Below are 23,051 nucleotides of genomic sequence, written 5' to 3' on the forward strand. Positions count from 1 at the left end.
TTTTATTTTCTTTCTTTAGACCATCACAGCTACTACAAAGCTATCACACAGTATTTAGTTTGGAAGTACTGTGTTAAAAGACAATGGGAAAATGGGGGGGTGGGGGGGCAGGGAAATCTCAGCATACCAGTCACTACCTTATTCCTTCTGTCTTGATCACAGCAGAGGAATTATATTTCACTGAAATGGGGATAACACTGGGGGCCAGAAACAGGGAAAGCAGCAAGCAAGCAGACCCTTTATAGGCATTACTCAGCTGTCTATAAACTGTTTAATACATCATAAAAACCTTGATCACAACAATAATGAAAATACTAAGGCTTACAGCACTTCCAGTTCCAGTTCCATAAGTATCTATATTTCAAGGCAGAGTACTCCTACTCCTATGCACCTGCATTTTTGCAATGTTCCTTTATTATAGATTACTCAGAGACCTTAATTTAAGAGTTTTAGAGTCTTATAGCCATGAAATCACATCTTCAAGACAGTCAAATAGTCTCAAACTGAATCCACGCACTGACCTATGGGTGTATTTGCATATTGAACTTAAAGCATTTGGCTTTGAACACACAGATGGGGAGGCAGGGAGATGAAAAGATGACTGAGGTTTGAGGCAAAGGCTTTCAGGTTAAAGGGCAGAGAAAAGGGCTCCTTGAACTTCTAACCAACATTTATGGAAGAGATCTGGGTTTCTAAACATAGCACCAAGAGATGTTTTTAGATGTTTCCAACACACATCCACAACATCCACACAGGACTGGCAGATGCCACACTGAGCATTGGGAAACCAGTGCCCTTTGAGAATGGTGGCTCCAGGCCAGGAGAAATTCCCTGAACTACCTAAAGGGATATTAGATGCTCAGCTAGACATGCTGTGCCACAAGTCTCCACAACATTTAATTAAAGCAGAAATAACAGTTCAAACCAGCCTGGTCCCTCCATCTAGTTCCCTTCCAGACAGTTCATTTGGTGGACAGACACATGATTTCAGTGTGCAGGAAAAAAAGCTGTCTCAGTGTAAATATTTTTGATATTTTGCATGGTATCAGCCTGTCTGAATAAACTTCTGAGAATAGTAACAAAGAGAGAAAGAGCACATAATAAAAAACCTGAGCTGCGCAGGAGGAAAATAGAAGGTAGTAACAGGAAAGGTCTAGGCTTTCACAATACATCAAGGGATTTATAACACTATTTCCCTCTGTTACTTTGTGAGAGATCATGCTCTTAAAAAGAAAAAAAAAACTTAATCAAGCTCCAATATGAAAAAGCACACATTATGAACTCAAAACCTCCCCAGGTTTTAGATATCAGACATTATAGATATTAACTACCTGATATGCACACTTCACGATTTTGGAAAGTGTTTTCTAACCTCACAGAGCCATCCTGGTCTCCAAGGCCACAGTGATTGCTAATGGGAACGACCATGATACGGTGAAGAAAGCTGACATCGTGTAGACTCCAAATACTCTGCCTTAATTTACTTGAGTGCTTTGTAAGTTTACTCTGCTCAGCAGCAAGAACTGTATATCTCAAGTTCATACTAGTAATGAAACAGGTCAAAATGTGTCCATGTCTGATCTACAGAAAAAAACACTACGCCAACAGGAAATGTTTTTGTTCTCCTTTGGGCTTTATTACTTTCCCCAACACATCCTGTTAGTCAAAAGTACATTTAATATAAAATAGAAATTAGTGTTCTGAAGTCTGAAATGAAACCATGCCAGAAAAGCCAATCACAGCCAAAGGGAAAGGCCTAGTAAAAATTAGTTTGAACACTCCAATTCTTCTGACTTCTATTGTGTGCAGTGCCCAGCAACCAAAACATGCCCATACAAAATGAATCAGCCCTGACTGAAATTTGATTTTTTGACCCGATTACATTCCTCCTCCCAAAATAACCGCTCATTAAAGAACTAAAAAGGCAGCAGTCAAGAACTGGCCAACATAACCAAAATCTTTAGTGGTTAGCACAGCCCCCTCCACATGCAGAAACTCTCACTTCCATCACAAGAACTGCAAAGCTGCCTGCGATAAGTTAACAAGTGAACAAGTTTCAAGATAGGATTTCTACATAAATTAGGACTGCATCCAGACCTGAGGCAGAAAACTAGGACTCCCAGAAAAAGGAAGAGATAATGGATCTTAAAAAATGGGCAGCAACTCTTAAATGGCTGTAAGAGCCCTCCAGGGAGCAGTCTGAGCCTCTTGACTTCTGGCAAAGCAGCACAAAGTGCCCCGGTAGGACACAGGGGGGAAGAAGCAGCAGAAACAACTCCACGAGTTCCTGGTGGAGAAAATAAAGAATTTGACACACAGCACATTCAAGATGTGTCAGAACCCAAGCAAGCAAAGCCAGAGGAGATGTGCCACAGAAATTTAGAATAAGACAGGCAACAGGAGTCCCACAAAGCAACAGGTTGAACAGATGATGGTGCACAGACCCCACAGCATCTCTGTGGCACACTCCTCTCTTCCAACCCAGACCACCCTCTAAACCTGCTGGCTTAGTTCACTGAAAACACAGCAGCAGCTGCCCAAATCTGGACCTGCTACATTCAGGTCTGCTGCTTCTTGGCAGAGAACAGCAGCCCCCACCCCATGGCAACATAAATGTTAAACCAAAGAAAAAAAACAGTCATAAAGGCCATTTTCACCTCCTTCATGCTCCTTATCCTTCCCCCATACACAGCTTGTGCCAAGAAATGGTCAGAGGTACAGGAAAGAAAACCTGACCTGAGTAGACTGGAAGCACAAAAATGAAGCATTGCAAGTACAACTACTGCATCTGTCATGCTGTGCAGCGTTAAACTTACCTGCTTGTCACTGTAATTTGGATTCTAAATGCCTAAAAAAAGGGCCCTGACAAAATCCACAATAAGTGGGATGAAACAAGGAAGAGAAGGAGGAGGAGGTTAACAAGAGAAAATTATACCAAGATAAGTTGGAGATGCACAATTTCATCTGTCTGAGAAGATCAGCCCTCCTCTCTAGAAGACATGCAAGTTAAAATTTCAAGCAAAAAAGCTCAGTGCAGGAAAAAAAAAAAAATCCCCACTTTGTAATCAGGTTGTATTTTCTTGATGCTGCTGGAACTTATTAAATACCACTGCTGTCAGCCAGACACCCCTGCAGAGAGGACCTGTACCAGTGTAGTGGGGATTTTAATTTGTGTAACAACTATTTGCAGGTTTAGAAGCACACAGCTAATGAGGACTCACAGGCTGTACTGTGGAGTGCAGGTAACTGGCTTTCTGTTGCTCATACGTGTAATTCCACCTGAATTGTGAACTCCAAACACTACATTGTCTGCAAAAGACAGTCTTCCAAGATGGAGGGTCCATTTACCTCACAATAACTTCCAAAATGCTTCCAGTGGACAGAATCCCATCTTAATGCTGTCCTGGAATTAAGGCAGAAACACAGCAGGGTTCCCCTCACAGAAGAGCATCTGATATTTTAAAAACCAGCAAATTACAGATTACCCCAACAGCTACTGAGTTATTAAATGGAGGCTCAGTTTACCTGAGTTCTGCCTGCCCGATGTAGGCACAGGCCCCATAGCCAGTGAGAGAAGACTGAATTTCCTTGTGGTCAGGAGGCAAGTTGTGCTTCATTTACATTAGAGATACACACATTTTTGATGCTTTATTAAGACACAGCTGGTGAGAGCTGCTGGTGAGAGCTGCCAAGGTGACATGCTGGTCATTGCTGGGAAGAGAACTCTAAGAACAAGATGCTCCACTTGCACTTCCTTGCACGGAGCATCCCAGATTGTCTGTGTTTTACCAACACACAAAGACCATATGTCCTGCCAAATAATTTTAGGCTCACCACGCACCAAAGAAATCAATTCAGGAAGCTGGATGGTATTTCTTTTCTGCTCACACAGAGTGTCAGACCATCACAGTCCATAAATTTTCTGGTACTTCATCTCAGATGCTTGCTAGCAAAGTGTTCGCTGGTGCAGGGAGCCAGGAACTTGACTCAGATTTTAATTCAGTGCTTATGGTTCTTCAAAACTCCTTCAGCACCCACCAGCTTCGTGCAATGTCTGCAATACCAAAAAGGCAAGCAGGACTGTGCTGTAGAGAGAACCAGAACCTGCATTTAAATTCTGCGGGCACTCACCCGGCCTTTCAGCTTTTGTACATTCCTGGTAGTAACAACTCTCCTTTGGCTGGTCATCAGGAATTCATTGTGCCACAGAAATTCAGTGAGAGCCCAGAGGCTGAAAAAAATAGCAAGCTGAAGGCACCATGGTCTTTCTGGTAGCTGGGTTCAAGCACCTGTTTTGAGGCTAATCTCTAAGGTCACCACCTTCAAGGCTTTGCTGCACCTTCTCCATGGAGCACACACAGACTGCAAGTGAATTGCTTCACGTTCTCAAAGATGAAGATAAGAAGCAGCCCCTGCCTGAAAGGACCACTTGACAGCACAGCAAAAATACCAATATCCTTCCCAGGGTCATTTGGTCTGACACTCAGATAGGTCAGTGTTGCCCTGTGCTGGAATTCACAGCACGTGAGGCTCCAAGAGTGGAGCAGGGCTGGAACGCAACTCTCTCCCAATATAAAATTTCAGAGTGTGCAGCTAAAGGAGATTTCCATAAGTCATCTAACCCAGCTGTCCCCAACCTTTGATAGCAAAGCTTCTCCATCACCTTTTACTTCTCTTCATCATTTAGAATTTAGAATTCTACTAAGTTCTTGCCCCCGATCCCCTCCTAGCTTTTTGGTTTTTTGCACAGCTACATTAGGGATGAGCAGGGGAGGCCAGAACTCACGTTCTTTGGATCTCCCCTGCCCCTTGCCACATCTTATAAGGGCTCATTTCCCACCAAGGACCAGGCACTCCAGTACCCAGAGCAGAAACACCAAACCCCAACTCTTCTCTAGCATTTGCCAGGATCTTTTCTTTTGGAGTCGCTTCCGGCAACATCGATTTTACAACTCCTGCTTGGCAACTGAAAGCTTTTTCCAAAGTTTTGCAGCTCTCTATTCTGTATCTTAGATCCCTAACTTGTCCTCTCTGCAGCAGGCACAGACAGCAGTTCACTTCTTTCTGCTCCTGAAGCTGGCTTTCAGGTGTTCTTTACATAGAACCATCTTGATTCTTTAAACCTTCCCTTTATTAATGTTTTCTAGACATCTCTGTGAGTTTTTTTCTCACTTTGTTTTTTTAAATCTTGGTCCACAGGAAAAGGTGCCTTCAGCTGCATGCCACAGTCCAGCTCATGCCAAGGAGAACCATTTTGCAAGTATGTGTGGGTGCATCATTATCTTGGGTGCTTGGTTTTTTTCTTTTGGAGTCAGAGAGAAAGGAAGAGTTTGAGGCTCTTGGGCATCTTGACCTACATTCAAGTTTCAAACTGCTAAGTGGAAGCACTAAATTTTTAGTTATTATCAAAACAGGTATTTGGTAGGAATACAAGAAAGCCTAGAGCTTTTTTCATCATTAGAAGTTTTGCCAACCTTGCTGTGTTAATGAACAGCGTTAAAGGAAAGCCTCTGAGTAAATACAGAGGCACAAATGAATGTAGGCAATGGTACCACCAAAAATTGAGGCTGTTGTGATTAATTTTATTCAAAGGGAGGGTTCAATAGTACCAGCACACCCCTCAGTTCCAGACTAAACAGCAATCCCACTACAAATGATGGTGCCAACCTTTTTTCCCAGTGTTAGTATTCCTAGTGCACTGGGGAAGAGCAAGGAGCCAACCAGATAGGAGGGAGCCAGTTTTATCTGCTCAGTGACAAAATCCCCCTACCGAGGAGTACTCCACCATTCCACACACAGGATCATGCAGAAACCTCAAAAGAGAGGAACATGGCTCTGTTCTCTCTTTAGGGATCCAGGGTAGTTAATGCTGACCAACAAGAAAGGACAGTGAGAGGAATGGAGGGGAAAAAAAAGGAGAAAAACTGTAAGTTGATTATTTTAGGTCACCCAGTAAAACAAAAGCATCTGTGCAATGCTGCAAGGTTCACATTTAGAAGTAAATTCATGAGGTTAGAAAGGCAGCTTACAAACACCACAGTATGCCTCAGACCATTCTTAATGCTTTTTGGCCTGAACCCATCTCCTTAAAAGCCAGCAATTTTTAATTTTTTTTTTTTTTTTTTTACCAAGCTCACCCCTCCCACATACCTCCCTGCCACAGGGCAGTGAGACAACAGACATTTCTCTCCAAATTAAATCCACTTCTTCTTGAATGGAGAGGGTCAGGAGCATGAGGGCACTACACTTTAAAAAAGGTCATTAAAAAATAATTATGCTAAACCACGTATCAGCACAAATTAAAGAGAGACAGTAAAATGCCTGCTTTCAGCTTGCTTAAACATTCAATTAAAAAAAGCTATCTAGGCAAAATTTTATTAAAATAAATCAGCAGAGGAAATGCCTGTTAAACCAATGTGAAACCACATTCTTTTGGATGTTCTTTCACTGAGAAGGAAGTCTTCACTGCCATTATCAACTCAATCATGTTCTCAAAGGATGTGCCTTCCTTCACAGCAGCAATGGTGTGAAGAGTAACCAGTGCTAGTTTCACAAGCAACACCAAGTGCAGAAAAGCTTCTGCTGGCTTCCCTCGTACAAAACCACATCCTCCTCCTCTCTCAGGCCCAGCAAGCCAAGTTACCCACAGATAACCCTTCACAGCAGTTTATAGTTTCCTTTGGGAGCCATCAGGACAGGTTTAGAATTGGAAGAGTTAGTGTAGATGGATGTAAAGTACAGCCTTTGCACACTTCAATGCCTTGAAGGAAAATCAAAGGTTCAATCTCCAGACCACATCTACCAAAAAAAAATTGAGATCACCACAGAAATAGAACATGTTTAAGGTTTAGGAAATTTAAAAAATTATGAAATACAAACAGTGCAAGACAAAAGAAAGGTAAGAAAGGATTATACCACTTGCTTTTGCTGTAGAGAAAGGTAAATGCTGATTGAATGAAGTAAGGCTATAGTGGTTGCATACAGCAGTCCTGTTATTTCAAAGATGAACTAGTGTCTACCTGTTTTTTTTACAGAAAAAAACCTCTAGTACACAGACAAAAATTAAATTTCTCCATATTGGAAAGTTGTTGGCAAAAGCTTCAAAGTTAAAAAAAAAAAAAGAAAAGTACCATCAAGAGGGTTTTGGTATAGGCAGTGCTGCACCCAGGAGAGCTTGCCAGCATCTAACACCATAAACATAAATTTTTAATGGACATGTCTTCATTCTTAGACTCTATGCTCCAAAAACCTTTACCATAAGTTATGGTCCTCAATTCACAGCGCCAGCTGCAGCAAACAAGCTGAAGCAATTCCATTTTTAACCAGTTTTTAAAGGTGAGGCCGAATACCTTTTCTGGGGGCTGAGCAGGACCCAGGCAGCAAAGGAGCACATCTGTAGCAGGTCAGAGCCAAGGTCCACCCCACCTCACGACACATCTGTGGCTGCAGACAGCAAGTGATGGCCAGGGAGGAGCAGAGGACCAGGGCAAGCACCTTGTGACCCTGCTGCTGCTGTCTAACATCCAGTGACCTGCAGCCAAGGCTCTTCTCTGCTGCTGCCCTCTAAGTTCAATGTAAGGCACCACTGCTGGTAGGCAATGAACACAAACTCAGTCTTTGCAAAGCAGGCAGAGGGCTCATGGAACATTTTCTAATGAATATTTGGGCAGGAAAGTTTGAAAGGAATCAGCAGTTTGGCAGCAATAGGTCTTGTACCAACACAGATGACACTGGAGAAAAATGCAGCTGGAGTGTTGGGCCAGCCAGTTCAGCTTCCATTCCGACAGAAACAACTCAACTTGAGAAAATAGTCAAAGTACATCCTATTTCAGATTAAGCCATCTCAACTCTTAAAAGATTATACAAACGACATCCTTGCTACAGTGCTAGCTAAATATGATATACATCTGTTTTCAAGAGCTGTCCTCTCCACAAGTAAGAGCAATACCACAGGCAAATGAAACATGAAAACCACTTTCAAGTTCAGAAGAGTTAGTTGTGAGCAGAGACTGCAAAAAGGCATGGCCCTGTCCCCTTGCCATGGGGTGGCCAGGAAAGTAAAAGACAAGATAAAAACATCAAAACACAAAAGCCCAAAAGCCACCCCAATCCCATGATCCCAGTGATGATATTTCATTGGAAATGGAGATCAGTAACAATCTGCAATCTGGCCCAAAGTCTCATTGCTACTTATACATTTAGCCAAATGTACTTTACAACATAGAAACTTAAAACCCTCACATAGAGAGGGGACTCCTGTGCTCCCTAGGAAGAGAGGGGTTCCAACCCTCTGTACTATGAGTAACCACAGGAAGCTGTCTGAGAAACCAGAGGCACCACCTCTGCTGTGACCACAAGAAGGAAAAAACATCGCTCAGGGGTTGATTTGGGTCACAGCCTCTTCACTGACCTCAGGAAATGAAAACCTTTCTTTCCCTTTGGCTTCAGCCCTCTTATAATTCAAACTGGGCTAGCTACATGATTAATAACCCAAGGGCCATCAGCATCAGAGATGCCAGAGGAGAAAATTCATCTCAGACACACTGGTAAGGGGATCAAGACTTCAGAAAGGTATTTGGAGCCAGGAGCCCACAGAAAAGAAGACACTGTGCAGCATAACCTTGGGCCAATCAATCACAGCTGGGAGATGAGCTCTTGCCTTAGGCATTAAAAATGTGTCAAACCTAGAGTTGCACATCCCTGCTCAGATGGGAGAACAACATTCACACTGAAACCTGCTGGAAGGTTACCTACCTACCAAATAAACTGATAATAAATAAACATATTTAGCAGTATGTCAGCTGTTACCAAAACTTGGGTCCATAAGCAGTCTAGCCCATATCACTACCAGGAACATGAAAGCTGAGCTAACAAGAGAAGACTGAAAACTGTTAATACTAAAGCATGATATGAATTATGTCAAGAGGAAAGACAGGCTTCTTTTGAACCAGCACATAAATCACACATTTCCTCTATCATGTTCCTCTGAAAAGACCAAATCTGCATTTGAAGTACTGACAACTTTGAATCTCCAGGGGGGAAAAAAGCGTTCTTTGTGCAGAGTCAAGCTTCAGGGAATCTTGCAGCAGTAATTACAGACACTGCCTCCCCAAGCCATCTGCTGTGGCATTTATAACTCCTGGAAGGCCAGCAGGCAGAGCTGGTGGAGGAGAAGAGGAGACACAAGTACCTCAGCAGCCACAGCCAGGCAGCACAGGAAAGCTGTGACACTGGTGTGACCCAAAAGGAACTGATGTCCTGGTTATCCAGACCTCCTTCAGCTGGTACATACAGCTGGTGCTCATGCAGCAGAGGGAACAGTGGGATCTGCACCCTTTTCAGATCAAAGGAAATCAGGAGACCACCCTCAAGTGGAACTAAGCAAGCCCAGGCTGGCAAGGCCCCAGTGGGAAGTGTCTGGCCGAAATCTCATCCCAGGAATGAGGGAACTTGTGCTCTGGAGCCAGTCTGAGAGACCCAACTTCCACATTCAGATGGACATTCCAGATGGCAGCACAGCTAACAGCTCCACACACCTCTCCTCCAAGAAGTGATGCCAGTGACGTGGTCAGAATAATTCAGAACGAGCTAAATCCATCCTTTATCAGGACATGCACGTTCCACCCTGACCCACACACCTTCACGCTGATAACCACAGCATCTGCAGAGTGCTTCCATCAGCACAAATCCAGACAGAAGAGGCAGCAGGACAGGCTCACCCACCCTTTGCTCACACCAGCAGGAGTTCCAGCAGCAGGCCAAGCCCCGGGCACGCTGTAAATCCCACTTTCTCAGTACAGCTGGAGACAATGCCAATTAATTGTTTTGCCATCCATACAAAATTACCACAATACTCACTTCATAGGGTTGTCACAAGGATTATTTAACATCTCTCAAGAGCTTTGAAGAAGAAACAGTGGCTATTGTTCTCCGTACCATAGAATTGGGAGCTATCTCACATGAATTTTGCATGACTGTGCATGTGTGACAGTTGCAGCACCAATAGATTATTTTTCTTCACAAAAAAAAAAAAGCACCTCACAGTAGCTCATTTACTCTGGGCAACACTTGAGTCAGAAATGTATTTTGTTTTGCTTGTTAATACATCCTAAATAGAGACAAACTTTGACTACTTAATTAATATATTCAGGTGCTGTTTCTAGTCTCTTAATTAAGGGAAACACCGTGTTTTTTACAAAGAACTCGTTTAGGCTGTCAGGGCTTCTAGCAAGCACACTAAAATTACCTAAGCAATGCTAACAGACAAGAACAAGAGGAAAAGAAAAGGACTAAAAATGTCACTGAAATCTCATTTCATTTACAGCAAATGAGAAAGTCTGCATGGGGAAGAGCTGCTACACACAGAGTGTCCAATGTCATACTGCTTATGCCTGACCATTAAATAGCTCTTAGCATTGATGCAGAACTTTATAGCAGTTTAAATAGGTTTTTTTTTTCCCTGAATACACGGGCGCTGTTGGATTCTAAACGTTCTGCAATACACTTGGATCCATCTCATTGGTACAGAAAACTTGAAATCCAAATGTATAAGGAATCTATATGCCTTTCCTTTCTCATATAATACGGGGAAATAAGCATCTACTTCAAGGATAAGCATTTCCTTTTTTTTTTTTTTTTTCCCCTGAGCAATATGAAACACCAGCAGTTATCACACAATTAGGCAACAAGGTTGCGACTCAGGACGCAGCCCATTTTGGCAGAGAAAATTACGATTTCCACTACACCAAGCTTCAAATGATCTTTAAACTCTTAGGGACACAAACCACATGTTTGTTTGGAAAGCAAACACCACATTATTGATACTACTGCAAAATAAATGACAGTATTAAGACTAGTCAGCACACCAGCTTTCATTCCTCATCCAAGAGGGAACAGAAAGCTCATTATGCTGGCTGTCTACAGAGGAACTGGTACCTATGGGTGCACAAAAAACACAGCATTGCAGTAGAAAGCTTCACAGAGTCTAGGTCCCAAGTTCCCCAATTCCCAGGGGATGAAAAAGCCCAAAATTACATGCTCGCTCTCCCTATTGCATGGCTCAGCATAGCCACAAGGGCTGGGGAGAAAGAAATAAATAAAAGAGAGAGACAGAAAAAAGCAACAGGAGCAACTGGGCTGTTTTACCAACAGGAAGGAGATGTACTACCAATTCCTGTCTTCCCCAGGTCTGTCTCATAAAGATCAACAACTTTAGAAAGTTCAACACTGACCCCTTCATAAAATAGGCACAAAACAGAAAGGTCACTCTGATTGCCTCCTCTGCCCATCAGTCCAGTACGAAGTATCCTCATGTACCCTGAGCTGTGAATTATTTCAATAGCTTCCAGGGAAAAGGCCAGGAAAGCTTCATCATAATTGTCACCCAGCACTTCCTCGGTCAATGCACTGTCCTCCTAAAACTATGTGGGTTTTTGGGTTTATCTGCAAAAAAGTGCCCCATAGGCTCTCCAATCTTTCTTGTAACACTGAATACTCATTTGGGCAAGAACAAAACCCAGGTCTCCTTCTTCCCAAGACAAATGTCCCATCCAGCACAGTTATGCTGGTTAGACAGCTGCAAATACATGCACAGCAGAAGGCAGAGCTGCTACAAAGGACTGGCTCCAAAGGCAGCACTGCAGATTGGTCTTTACAAAAAACACAAATATTTCTTTCATCTTTGCTATGACTTGTGTGTCACACATCTAAGCGTTCAGCTTCTCATCACTGTCACGTCTTGCATACTCTTATATGTGCCCAGACTCACAGGCACAAGGAAATGTTACAGATAAATCATAAGTATATACTGACTTTGGAGGCATCAAAACAAAATACATAAGCAAAGGGTTCACTTCCTTTTTAACCATTTGAAATTGGGACCTCTGCAAATAATAAACCAAGTTTGGTACACAAGCAAATTAAACACTTCCTAGACATCTTGATTTTTCCCACAGGTGCCTGTGTCCTAGTGATAATCAGTCCCTAACTTAGGTGCTGACTCACGCCTGGAATCCTACCAGGATCCTGCATCAGATGGCAAACTGATTTTCATGCAACACATTTAAGAGGATCTTCATCAAGCACGCAGCACAGGCCTGGGGATTAGTGTTCCTTTTCCTTATTTTATCTTGGTTAATATCACGGGTAGAGGAGAAATTTGGATAACCTCGAAATACATCTCTATTCCCTTCCTTTTCATTTTGGTAATAAAAAATGTTATCAATAATTTGCTAAGAGTTACCCACAAGCAAAAGCTCCCTGGCCCTAAGGTGGAATGAAAGTGTAGACAGAGTACTTATTACTGATGTCTCAGCACCAGAAGGTAGCAGAACAGTCTGAGAAACAATGAAGTCTAGGTTCTCTCTGGGTTTTGTAATTTCTTTTGTTCTTTATCTCTCACCACTCTGGGTACCAACTACCCAGACACCTGTTCAGGAATCTACTATAACCACGCTATGCATGCACTAACCAAGTATGAACACTAAAAACCCAGGGAAAGAACAGGACATTTTTAACCACTCCAGATGATAATTAAGTTTTTTCATCAGTAGCCTGGCCATTCTTATCAAGAATTATGTTCTCATAAGCCAAAGCAGAAAGACTGAATGCAACTTTTTTTTTTTTTTAATTTGCATACAGTGTAGAAGAAGCCTCCCAAAATTTATGGCTATCATAAATTTAGAACAGGTGAACTCATTGCAGTTAACAGCAATACTTTATTCAAACTAGTTCCCCACAAAATGTAAGCCTCAAATCCAATTATTCTGCAACAGTTTTGTAAGTAAACAAAACACCATTTAGGATTTGAAAACAATGCATCTTTCTGCTAACAGAGGCAGAAAGGGAAAAAAAAAATGAAGCCAGCACAAGACTATGCAATAATTTCATTTTGTAAGAAGATTAACACAGAGCAGAAAGCTTTAGCTCTGGCTGGGAAAAGAACATCTACTTTGTGCTAGTAGAGTTCCCTGTAACTCTAAGTGGAATTTTGTCCAGTGTGTTACTGCACCTCTTCAGAGATAAAAGAAACCACAAGGGGAAGAGGAAAAAACATTATTTTTTTCTATCTAATATGACTTCAACTAAAGCCCATTCTGATTTCAGCCCTTGTCAGGCACAACTTGAGCATTCTCAGCGGAGCTATCTGCAATGCATTGTTAAACTGCACTACAAAGTTTTGATAAGTGGTCCTGCCATTTTTATCATGCTCAGCAGGGACAATCTGGTCAGGTGTTTTTCCTGTGCTTGTTGAATTCCAGCTATATTTGGAGACCAACTGTTCTCTGTCCTGCTTTCTCCAATTAACTGTATGTATAAGGGTGGAGAGGTGAAGGTGGGAATTAGTCAAGAAAGAGATAATGAGACTTTCTTAAGAGTACATAAAACTGCTCTTAGAAAAGGCTGAAAACCATACTGAAAGCAATGAGCATAATCTTAGTCATGAAGGCTCAGTAACAATAGATGTGAAAGGGAAAGAAGACTAGAGTACACAGAAGGGAACCAAAAGCTAAGGCTCCTGCGAGTTACAGGAAATATTAGAACATTTACGTTTAAAATCCAAGGGTCAGAACTGTTTGCAGCACAAGGAGTCCTGTAACAGCCCAATGCTCAACTACAACTCCATTTAACTTCATCTTCTCCTACACAGATGCAGTCTTGCAAGAAAATTAATGGAAACCGTACAAGTTCTACTGCTTGTAGAATCAAATTTGAAAAAAAAACCCACATATACCTATCTGAGATTATGCTGAATTTCACCCAAACGACCTGTGGTTCAAGCACAGTCTCAAGTGAAGAGCGTCATCACAAGAGAAACAGTGCCAAGTCAAGAGGAGAGCTTTACCACTCTGCTCCCAAACACGCTTGGCACATCAGCAACTCGCTGACAGCAAACATGCCATCTTGGACTCCAGCCTGTTTCCCTCAGAGCAGGAGAGGGGAAAAGGCCATGAAGTTTATTTTGGCCTTGAAATTAATGAGTAAGATAACACGATGAGCTAATGAGATTATATTATGCTGCTTTGAAGAATGAGCAGCAAGATTCTTGGAAACTCTTGACACTTTCCTTTCTCATACCACACAGGCTCTCTGCTTAATCAGTGAGGAAATATGAAGAACATACAAGTGTGGCATCAAACAGGTAACCATCTCAACACAAAAAATTTCTATCAGAAGACAGTGTATTAAAAGCCCTAAGGGGATAATCAGCGTGCTTATTTAGATACCTACACATTAGGCTAACACCTTAATATATCCATCAGCACCCTCTGAACAGAATCCAGGCACAACAGCATCCCATTTAGTTGCCTCTCTCAGATCAATAGTGTTTGCTCTGCTCCATTTTTGCACTCGCAAGCCGTGCACCCAGGCACAGCCCGGCTCTTCCGAAACGGGCTTTCCTTCTTTCTTTCTTTTTATTTTAAACCGCTCCCCCACTTTTTGCCCGTCCATCCATCCATCCATCCCTCGCACTCGGCGGGGATCCCAGCCGCCCTCCTCCCGGCAGCGAGCGCTCCCGGGACGGCGTCCATCTCACCCGGGATGGGCAGGATGCTTTCCAGCCGGGACCACCGTGCCGTTCCCCGGGTACCGCCCGTCGGCGCACAAAGCGCTGCCCCCGCCGGCGGCACCGGCACCGCCGGACCGAGCCGAGCCGGGCCGGGCCCGCCGCGGCTCCTCCCGAGCCGCCGCAGCGGGGGCGGCGCGCCGGGGCCTTTCCGAAGGGGTTCGCGGCCAAGCCCCCGGCGTGCGGCAGCGCCGGGCGGGGATGCTGCCCCGGCCGCCGAGGGTCCGCCGCCCGTCTCCCCCCTGCATCCCGGTACCCGCGCCTCACCGGCAGAGCGGCACCAACCTGCAGTCCCCGCCGCCGCCTGCCTCCTCCTCCTCCTCCTCCCCGGGAAGAGCCGGAGCTGCCTCTGCCCGCTTCAGCCTCCAGCCCCCGGCGGCGGCGGGCGGGCTCGGCGCCGCTGCCCTCGGGAGGCGGGGAAGGGGCGAGCGGGGCGGGCGGCTGCGGGAGCGCCGCTCATTGAGTGCGGCAGCCCCGGCTGTGGCTGCCGCCGCTCCCCGCAGCCGCTACTTCCTGTGCGGCGATGGTTCAGTTCCTCCCGGGCCGCTGGGGGCAGGAGAGCCGGGGGGCGGAGGAGGAGGAGAGGGGGAAGGTCGGGTCAGATAGCGGGGGCGGCAGGGGGCGGCAGGGGCCGCAGCCGCTCCTCCCGCCCGGCGCGGCTCCGCCCCGCAGTGCCCGGCCGGGGCTCGGCGCTGCCCGCGCCGCAGCGGGACGCGATGCGGCGGAGCCGCTCCCCCCGCGACCGTGCCCGCCCCGCGCTCCGCTCTGCCGCTGGCGGCCGTGCGGAGATTACCCTGCCCGGGGACGGGAGAGCGGCTCCCCCGCAGCCCCATCGCTCGCCCCGTGCTGCTCACCGGAGACATGGCTGTGGCTCCCGCCGCTGCCCCCGGGGAGCGCGGGATGTGTGCGCCCGCCCGCCCGGCAGCGCATCCCGCGGCACGCAGGGACGGACGGAGGGAGGGAGGGATGGAGGGATGGAGGGAGGTGCCCGCGGGCCCGGCCCCGCCGCAGCCGCCCCGCGGGGCTGGGAGGGAGCGGGCGGCGCCCGGCTGCGGTGGGCGAAGCTGCCGAGCGCGGGGGATCTGTGCGGGGAAAGGCGGAGATGGAGCCGTGGGGGATCGATGACGGGAACTCTCAGTAAGGCACAGGAATGGTGTTAATTAATGGCACAGTCCCGGGTCGGGATGGAGGAGAAGCGATGGAGGGGTGGGGGCTCGCTTGCAGAAATCCGTGCCCTGCCGAGGACCGAGCATAGTGGAAGCGCTCCATGGAAGGAGCAGGATCTCACCATCACTATTTGATTGGTGCAAATGTGACACCAGCCGACTGATGGTGTATTTTTGTTCCTACATAACATAAAGGAGCAGGTCGGAACGCATCAAAGTAGGAGTTTGGTCCGTTTTTCAAAGTAAGGTGATAGTTTTGTTTGTAATCATTGTCAGGGTGTGATGGGATTGCCTGCAAGGTCTGTCCTGGCCAGAGAAATTCAGCATGAAGAGGTTTTTATGGGCAATAATGAGTTGAGATACGGAAGTCTTCCTCTGCTTTCTTGGATGCAGCATGGGAATTATCAAAGCTTGGAAGCCAAGATCTTTTCTTTAAAAAAAAAAAAAAAAAAAAAGGAAGAAAAGAGAAGAAAATGAAAAAAAAAACCAAAACAAAACAGTTGAATCAGAACATTTTTAAAATACCAGTTCCTAGGGTCATCCTTCAAACACCTTACTGATGCCACTAAATAGTTCAGTATGATCTCCAAGACGGTGACTGCTTGCAGCTCTTTAAGCTTTTTCTTCAAGATCCCGTGTTCATTACCTCTGAAAGTACTTCCAGAATACAGATTTTGAGGAGATTTACATTAGGCAGTAACAAGGAAAGAGAGGGTCACAATGTTCTCTGAATCTTCACAATAAAGCAAATGTTACCCTCAGCAGCTAGAGCAGACCTATATTTAAAAAAAAAAATAAAATTTGATTTAACTGTGTTTTAGGTTCTCCCTCTTTTGCCTGTGATATATGACACTCAGAACACCATATACTCGACCTACTTTTGAAAAGTACACACAAGGAATATCTAAATATTTATGTTCTGTGTGTACTTGAAGTGCCATTAAATGCCTTTATTGCTGTGCCTTTACTGCCATCTCAGAGCTCTCAGCTGGTTTCCAGTTGTAGGATTTCTGCCCTTAGGTCAGGTGGGTGTGTTGCTTTTCCTTCCCTCTCTGTCCTCCAGCACAGCCTCCTCCTGGCAGTTCTGACAGCCTCGTGTAATGCTGCTCAGCCCACGCCGCCTTGGCCAACCACAAACCCTTTGGCTGATCTCCTGTGCTGATGTGGCTTTACAGGAGGCTGCATAATTCCAGCAGCCTCCCTGGCTTCCTGGAGGAAAGTGTATTTCAGTCCTCCCATGGAACAGAGACAGGACAAAGGTAATTTCTCTGAGGCTCCTCTGAATTGCTGAGCCTCCTCTTTGTCTTCATTTTCCACACAGGTATTTGCAGCTCATTTTTTCCTGCAACTTTTGTGTTAGGAGCAGGATGCTCATAGAATAGCGCTTCATTTCTTTCTTTTTCTTTGTGTGAATTTTAGTGTACCTCACAAATCCTTTTCCAGATAAGAAGTACCTCATTCAGAGAAATGATCTCAGAGAAGTAGCTCGTGGTAGTTTGACTGCAGAAACGGAGCATGATGTAATTCTTCAGTCAGAAAAATACTCAGATTGTATCACCAACAGGATGACAATTAAGCTTGCCTGACCTGTTTCTGTTCTACTCAAATTTTAACTACAGAAAAGTATAAATTCCCTATATTATTACATACTGGCAGTCCTACTTTGCAGTGCTTACTGTGTCCAGTGAGAGTGTTGTGAACATAAAAATCAAATTATCAAAATTAAAACCTGAAAGGATGATGCATTCACAGGGTATTTTAGAATAAGGCAGATTAAAAAAAAAATACTTTTAAAGTTTAGAAATAAAAATCATGAACACAGAAACAGCTTTTTAAAAATCCCCAAAGGTAGGATTACTTACACAAACTTACAAAGTTTGCCAAGTCATGAGTTTCCGTATTCCTGCTCTGCTGTGTTCTGACATCTTCTGGCAAATGACATCTAATCTTTCTCAGCATCTAAGAGAGCTCTCTGAAGTTCTGGCCATTCTCCTGATATTTATCCATTATCATCCCCAGGACTGAAACAATCTCTTCCACTGAAGAGTTTGCTGTGTGGGTGAAGCAAGATTTCAAATAAAGCACTACTAACCTTTTCAATTGAGCAAAATCCCCTTAACACATCAAAGCAGTTGAAATCTACTTCAGAGTATGAGTGAAACGACTGTTTCAGAGAACACCGACAAGACTGCAGGGTATCCTGGAAAGAAAGTCTCCTGCACTGATCTTGTCAATTTTTCTGGAAGTGTGAATATAATCAGAAGCACATTTTCTCTCCATCTGAAGAGACTCTCTTAGTACCCATTTCACCTGCTAGAGCCCCTCCCTCCCCAGATCTCATTCTGGCTTCTCAAACCATTGGTTAGAAATCACTGGAGAAGGTTTTCATATTAGTTTTCAGTACTGAGCTGTGTCTAAGGCATGTTCAACACCCTGGTGCAAAGGCAGCTCCTCGTTTTTTCCAGTCAAGTGCAGAGAAGCCCCAATTCCCATCTGGAGTGAGCAGAATCCTGACAATCACTGGCATACTGGTACAGCAGGTCCTGCACAAGCTGCTGAATGGTCAAGGAGACTTAAAACTGACATTGAACTGGGGCTCATCTATTCTTCAAAATTCAGGGGTGCTCCAGCAAGCACAGATGCACAGCTTTGGTCACATGTGTGAAGCACAACAACATTTTCTGGTGTTTACACATCCTGTCCTAAATTTAAGCTCTTATTAATTTGAGGTCTCAAGAAAAAATGCATGCTGACACAATGCATTAGTGTGCATGTGATACAAAAGATGTAGAAAGCCAAAATTCATCTCCCAAAGTCATTAATGCTTTAAATCCAACCTAACTGAATATCTGCTTAGCTTGCCAAATGTTCAGCATTGCCTTCTACTCATTGCTGCACAATTCCCTGTTTTGCTGTGTTCCTGGCAGGGTTGTGCAGCTGTTAATGATAAATGAACAGAAACCTGTACTATGAGCACAGCTGTCTACCAGTTACTTGAAAACTAATTGCTGTTAGAGCTGAAATTTCTTAATGCATAAAACTTTTTTTTTTCCCCCTTTGGAAAAGTGTAGTCAGCTTTCATTCAGCCATTTTTGAGTTACACCAGTATTAAAAAAAAGTCCTGTCACCATAATTACAAAGGCTTCCAGTACAGTAGAAGAAATGACTAGAAATAAAGAAGCTGGAAGCTAAAAATACATATATAGAGGGCATTTCAGAAGGGACTGCTGATTTGGAGTGCCTGTGTATACTTCAAGGGCCCAGCTTTCCAGAAGCTGTTGAGTTTGTATAAACAGTTCCCTTCCAGATGTCTCTGTTATATATATGCTTGGGTTTTTTTCTCTCTCTCTCTCCTCTCAGATTTAGTGTTAGCTCATCTCACAAAGTCTGATAGCGTTGCTTATGAGACTGGAACACAGGAATTCCTGTTTTAGGAATGCAGATGATTTTAGCCAGAGGTGACATTCATAGATTTTCATCTCCGTGTGCAGAGTTTAAAAAACTTCATGCAACTAAGCAGAATTTAAGCAGGAAACTTAAGCCCCTCTGTGAGGTGGGAGGTGTGGAAGGCAACTAAAATTCCTTTTGTGCACTTTAAAGGCCTAAGTGCTTAGCTGCTGTTGTGGTTGGAAATGGATTTTAAATCATATTAAATCCTAGTGTAGTTTAATTTGGATTTTCCTGATGCCTTGTACATTTCTTTGTATGAAATATTAATGAAAATACCTATTTCCAGCAACACATAAGTATGTGCATATGCTTTACTTGTCTGTATCTTTTTAAAGGGTGATGAAGTTTAAAAAGATAAATAAAAAGTAATGTTAAACTGCTTCATTGGGCCAAACTAAAGAAAATCAGTATTGTCTATTTTCCACTGGAAAATTAATTCTACTTCTTTACAGAAGAGTATTCCAATACAAAAATCACATGATGCTGGGAAATAGGTCATGATGCTCAGGGAAGAACAAAACCTTGCACAATACAAACACACAAATGCACATTTTGCTGTAACTACAATCCCTACACTTTCTCTCAAATTTTCATTTGTTGTCTTTGGGTGCCTTGAGGTGAATTTGAGTTCTGTACTTCTCACACAGCACTTGGAGCAGAACCAAGCACTCTTGATTTATACTGAAATTGCATATTTTTGCCTGTAGTCTAGGGGCTGTGTTTTGTACATCTCTTTAAGGAAAAAAAGTACTCATTAATGTCAGTGGGAGCTTTTCTGTACAAAGGAAGCAGGATCACAGTCCTATACATAACTGAATCTGAGGAAATACTGGAAAAACACTATTTTGGTTTAACCCCTCTTAGCAGTATTTATTCACTCCCTCTCTTAGCAGTTTATTTTCAGCTTCAGGAGCCTGAGCAGGGCTCACTGTCCCAGCCAGGCCTGTTTCCCACTGATAACACAGGCAGCCCAGGGAGTTTAAACATCTGTACTTTAGATGCTGAGTGGGAAATGAGTCCAGCACATGCTGTGTTGTGTGGCTGCAGAAGCGTGGATCTGGAAGGGACCCTGGAGATCACTTAGCCCAGTGATCATTTATCTGGTCCAGGAGCTACATAACCACTTCAGATAAAATTAAGGAGTCTTGAAATACACCCATGAACATTTTAATTTACCAATAGAAAGCCTTGGGTTCAGCTTTGAGTGACTCTTTACTTGGTTTCCTTTAATGAACTGATTTTCTTGCATGCATGTAGGTTTGATCCTGAGTTTTAGTGTCCTGTTCCATCAACCACCTTCTGACAGATCATGAGCTGTGCCCAGTCCCCAGATTACAGAGTAAAGAATGGTTAATCTATAGAAAACATCTATACAGAGAAGTAGGATGGGGTAATGAAAACCCCACTAAACACATATGATCAAGGAAACAGAGGGACGTTCACTGGGGATTCTTAATTCTGAATTTCCTGGTGTTTGCACAGACACAGGAAATTGATTTGACACTGTTTGAGTCTGTAAAGTAATTCTGGAAGCTTAGTCAATTGATTTCCCTCCGCACTGCCAGAATGGTGGACCTGGGCCAAAATGTGAGTGCAAATTAGGTCCCTGAGCTTTGGGAATGCATCAGGAGAGGTTCTCTGCCAGCCCCAGTACCTTGCTCACTAGAGGCACTCACACACTGCTCGGTTTTTCTGTGTTTATGGTGGTGGTCAGCACTGCAGGCAGCGCCTCCAGATTTACAGCTGAGTGTTGACAAACCAGTGCACTATTTCATGCACTGCTCCAATAAAAGCCTCCTCACTCAGAGCTAAGCTTTCTTCTGGTTTTGGCCAGAGCTGCTGGAAGGCTGCCCTGTTATCTATAAACATGTAAACCACAAAAAGATAAAAGACTGCATCATGCCAGATCCCTAATATAGATATAAACTTGATTGCATACCTCTGTGAGGAAGAAGTTGCTTTTTTCCAGTTTTTGGAAGCATTTGCAATTCAGTAAGCTGCTGTTACATGGATGTGCTTTCCTATCATGGTTTTGATTTACTTCAAAATGCTTTTCTGGAGTAATCGATTGCTTTGTCAGCCTGAAACTCAATGAACATGGTTTTAAAAGGGCAAAGATTTAGTGGTGCTGCACTCTGCACCATAAATCTCCGTTGATTTATTAATGAATGAATGAGGCCAGAGATTATTGTCCAATATTATCTGCCATCATTGTTTACAATCCCTGATTTATGGGCCTGACTCCCTTGTTTTCTCAGATGTGGTTTGATGATGCTTCTGGAGTCAGACCGGCATTGTGACAATACACCCAAGAGGAAAACCAGCCCCTATTTCTGCTACAATTAATTTGTAGGAATAGGTACTGGATAAGCCCCCAAGCTCAGGTGGGAACTAGTAACCAGGTTGTGGCAACATTTCTCTTAGTCAGGCTTGTTTGTATGGTTTTCTCTATGTGTTAATCTCTATGCATGAGTAATTTTCCCCACACAATGAAATGAAAATTGAATGTCACGCTATCTGTTTGGTCTGTACATCTGTTACTGGTACTCTGTTTTGCAGAATGGTACATTTTTCTTCATATTTTGTTGCAGATTTTAGCATCATTATCACATTTCTGTGGCTAAGAGGAGAAGAGAAAGGAGTCAGTGGACATCCCTCCCTGCAAGAGCATGGAAGGCATTTGTAATTCACACAGCCTTAGAAATCCCATGGCTGATGTATTGCTGCTTCAAAATCTATATTCACAAAATGCAAGTTTGGAGAAATGCCAGTTCCACCGTCATGTTACAACCTGGACTTGCCAGAGCTGGGAATGGCAGATTTGGTGTCATCAGCAGTGCTTCAGCACATCTACAGTTGGGAAGAAATGTTTGGATGTATTTGTGACAGAAGAGAAAAGCAGCAATTACTGACAGGGAGTCTCTGAGGCACATCCAAGTGCATCATCACATGAAGCAGCCTGTCTCCTCTCAAATAAAAACAAAAAACCAAAAACCCCAAAGCAACCATATTTGAAAGAGTCAGGGATTATTCAAGTGCTGGTAAGTGTAATGCACAGTGACCAAATGCCCAAGTTAAGGAATCTGCTGGAAAGGAAATGAACAATTGGTGCTTCCCAAGTTTCCTATGAGAGATTGGGGCTGTAAAATCCTGCTATGATTGTACTTGCTCTCATGTATGCACTGAGAATATAGTGAACTAAGAGTGGGACTGTTAGTCTGGAGTCTAGATTGGAATATGTCCCTTAATGCAAACATTTTTTGGTCAGAAATAGGATATCCATTAATCCAAGTGCAAGAACTGTGGCTGACTTCACAATGAGATTTATGCCTCTGTGAAATCATATATATATATATATATAAATCAGTATTTATAGGATTCATGGAAGAAACACTTCCCATTGTAAATGAGATAATGAATTTGAGGAACTACCAAATACCCTTGTTAAGACAGAAAAAAAAATTACTTTCAGGTAACTTGTTTGGAAAATGTTTGTTATGAATGATCTGTTGGTAAAAACACAGCTGACGTGTTAGAGCTCAAATCAAGCAAATAAAAAGCAACATAAAGACAATAAATTTTGAGCAGAGCATCATCATGGCAAAGAACTGACTTCTCTAGTAACACCCTGTGAATCACTGTGAGGAAAAGAACAGGCAGCAGAGAACAGGAGGCCAGCTGAAACCATCCCAGGAAATTGCTGTGCAGAACAAACTGAATCAAATCTGTGGGAATCCAGGGCTTCCCTCTGGCTGCCCTGGAAGGTTTGGGACCCTGGCAGGGGTCAGGAACCCCCCTGGACAGAGCCCCCAGAGACACTGGCTGTGATCTCTGTCCATGGAAAAGAGTTTTCAATCTTACAGGATGAA

General features: G+C 43.8%; 2 protein-coding genes across 5 annotated transcripts in view; one reads left to right on the forward strand and one right to left on the reverse strand.

Moving 5' to 3' along the window:
- AGPAT3 (1-acylglycerol-3-phosphate O-acyltransferase 3) overlaps positions 1 to 15,551 on the reverse strand; it is an 88,039-nt gene extending 72,488 nt beyond the window's left edge. For 2 of the 4 annotated variants that reach the window (XM_072935432.1, XM_041718757.2), the window contains exon 1: positions 14,852 to 14,991. The gene's annotated coding sequence lies outside the window, so the exon portion shown is untranslated. Of the gene's footprint in view, positions 1 to 14,851; positions 14,992 to 15,420 lie in introns of those variants that run through there. The other 2 variants (XM_030283351.4, XM_072935436.1) reach the window with 2 other exon arrangements.
- On the forward strand, positions 14,542 to 22,176 carry LOC140685229 (uncharacterized). Its single transcript, XM_072936718.1, has 3 exons — positions 14,542 to 14,632; positions 14,756 to 15,703; positions 21,774 to 22,176. The coding sequence occupies exons 1-3, from the start codon at positions 14,542 to 14,544 to the stop codon at positions 21,866 to 21,868; spliced, it is 1,134 nt and encodes a 377-aa protein (XP_072792819.1). The 3' UTR covers positions 21,869 to 22,176.
- Positions 22,177 to 23,051: the final 875 nt, after the last annotated feature.

The sequence above is a fragment of the Taeniopygia guttata genome, chromosome 1, assembly GCF_048771995.1.
Source record: "Taeniopygia guttata chromosome 1, bTaeGut7.mat, whole genome shotgun sequence".
NCBI classification, from domain to species: Eukaryota; Metazoa; Chordata; class Aves; order Passeriformes; family Estrildidae; genus Taeniopygia; species Taeniopygia guttata.

Coding starts and splice junctions, on each gene's coding strand:
- LOC140685229 (XM_072936718.1), top strand. CDS start 14,542: ATGGGCAGGATGCTTTCCAGCCGGGACCACCGTGCCGTTCCCCGGGTA. Junction 14,633..14,755: donor TGCCCCCGCCGGCGGCACCG/GCACCGCCGGAC, acceptor GGCGTGCGGCAG/CGCCGGGCGGGGATGCTGCC. Junction 15,704..21,773: donor ATCGATGACGGGAACTCTCA/GTAAGGCACAGG, acceptor ATTTTGTTGCAG/ATTTTAGCATCATTATCACA.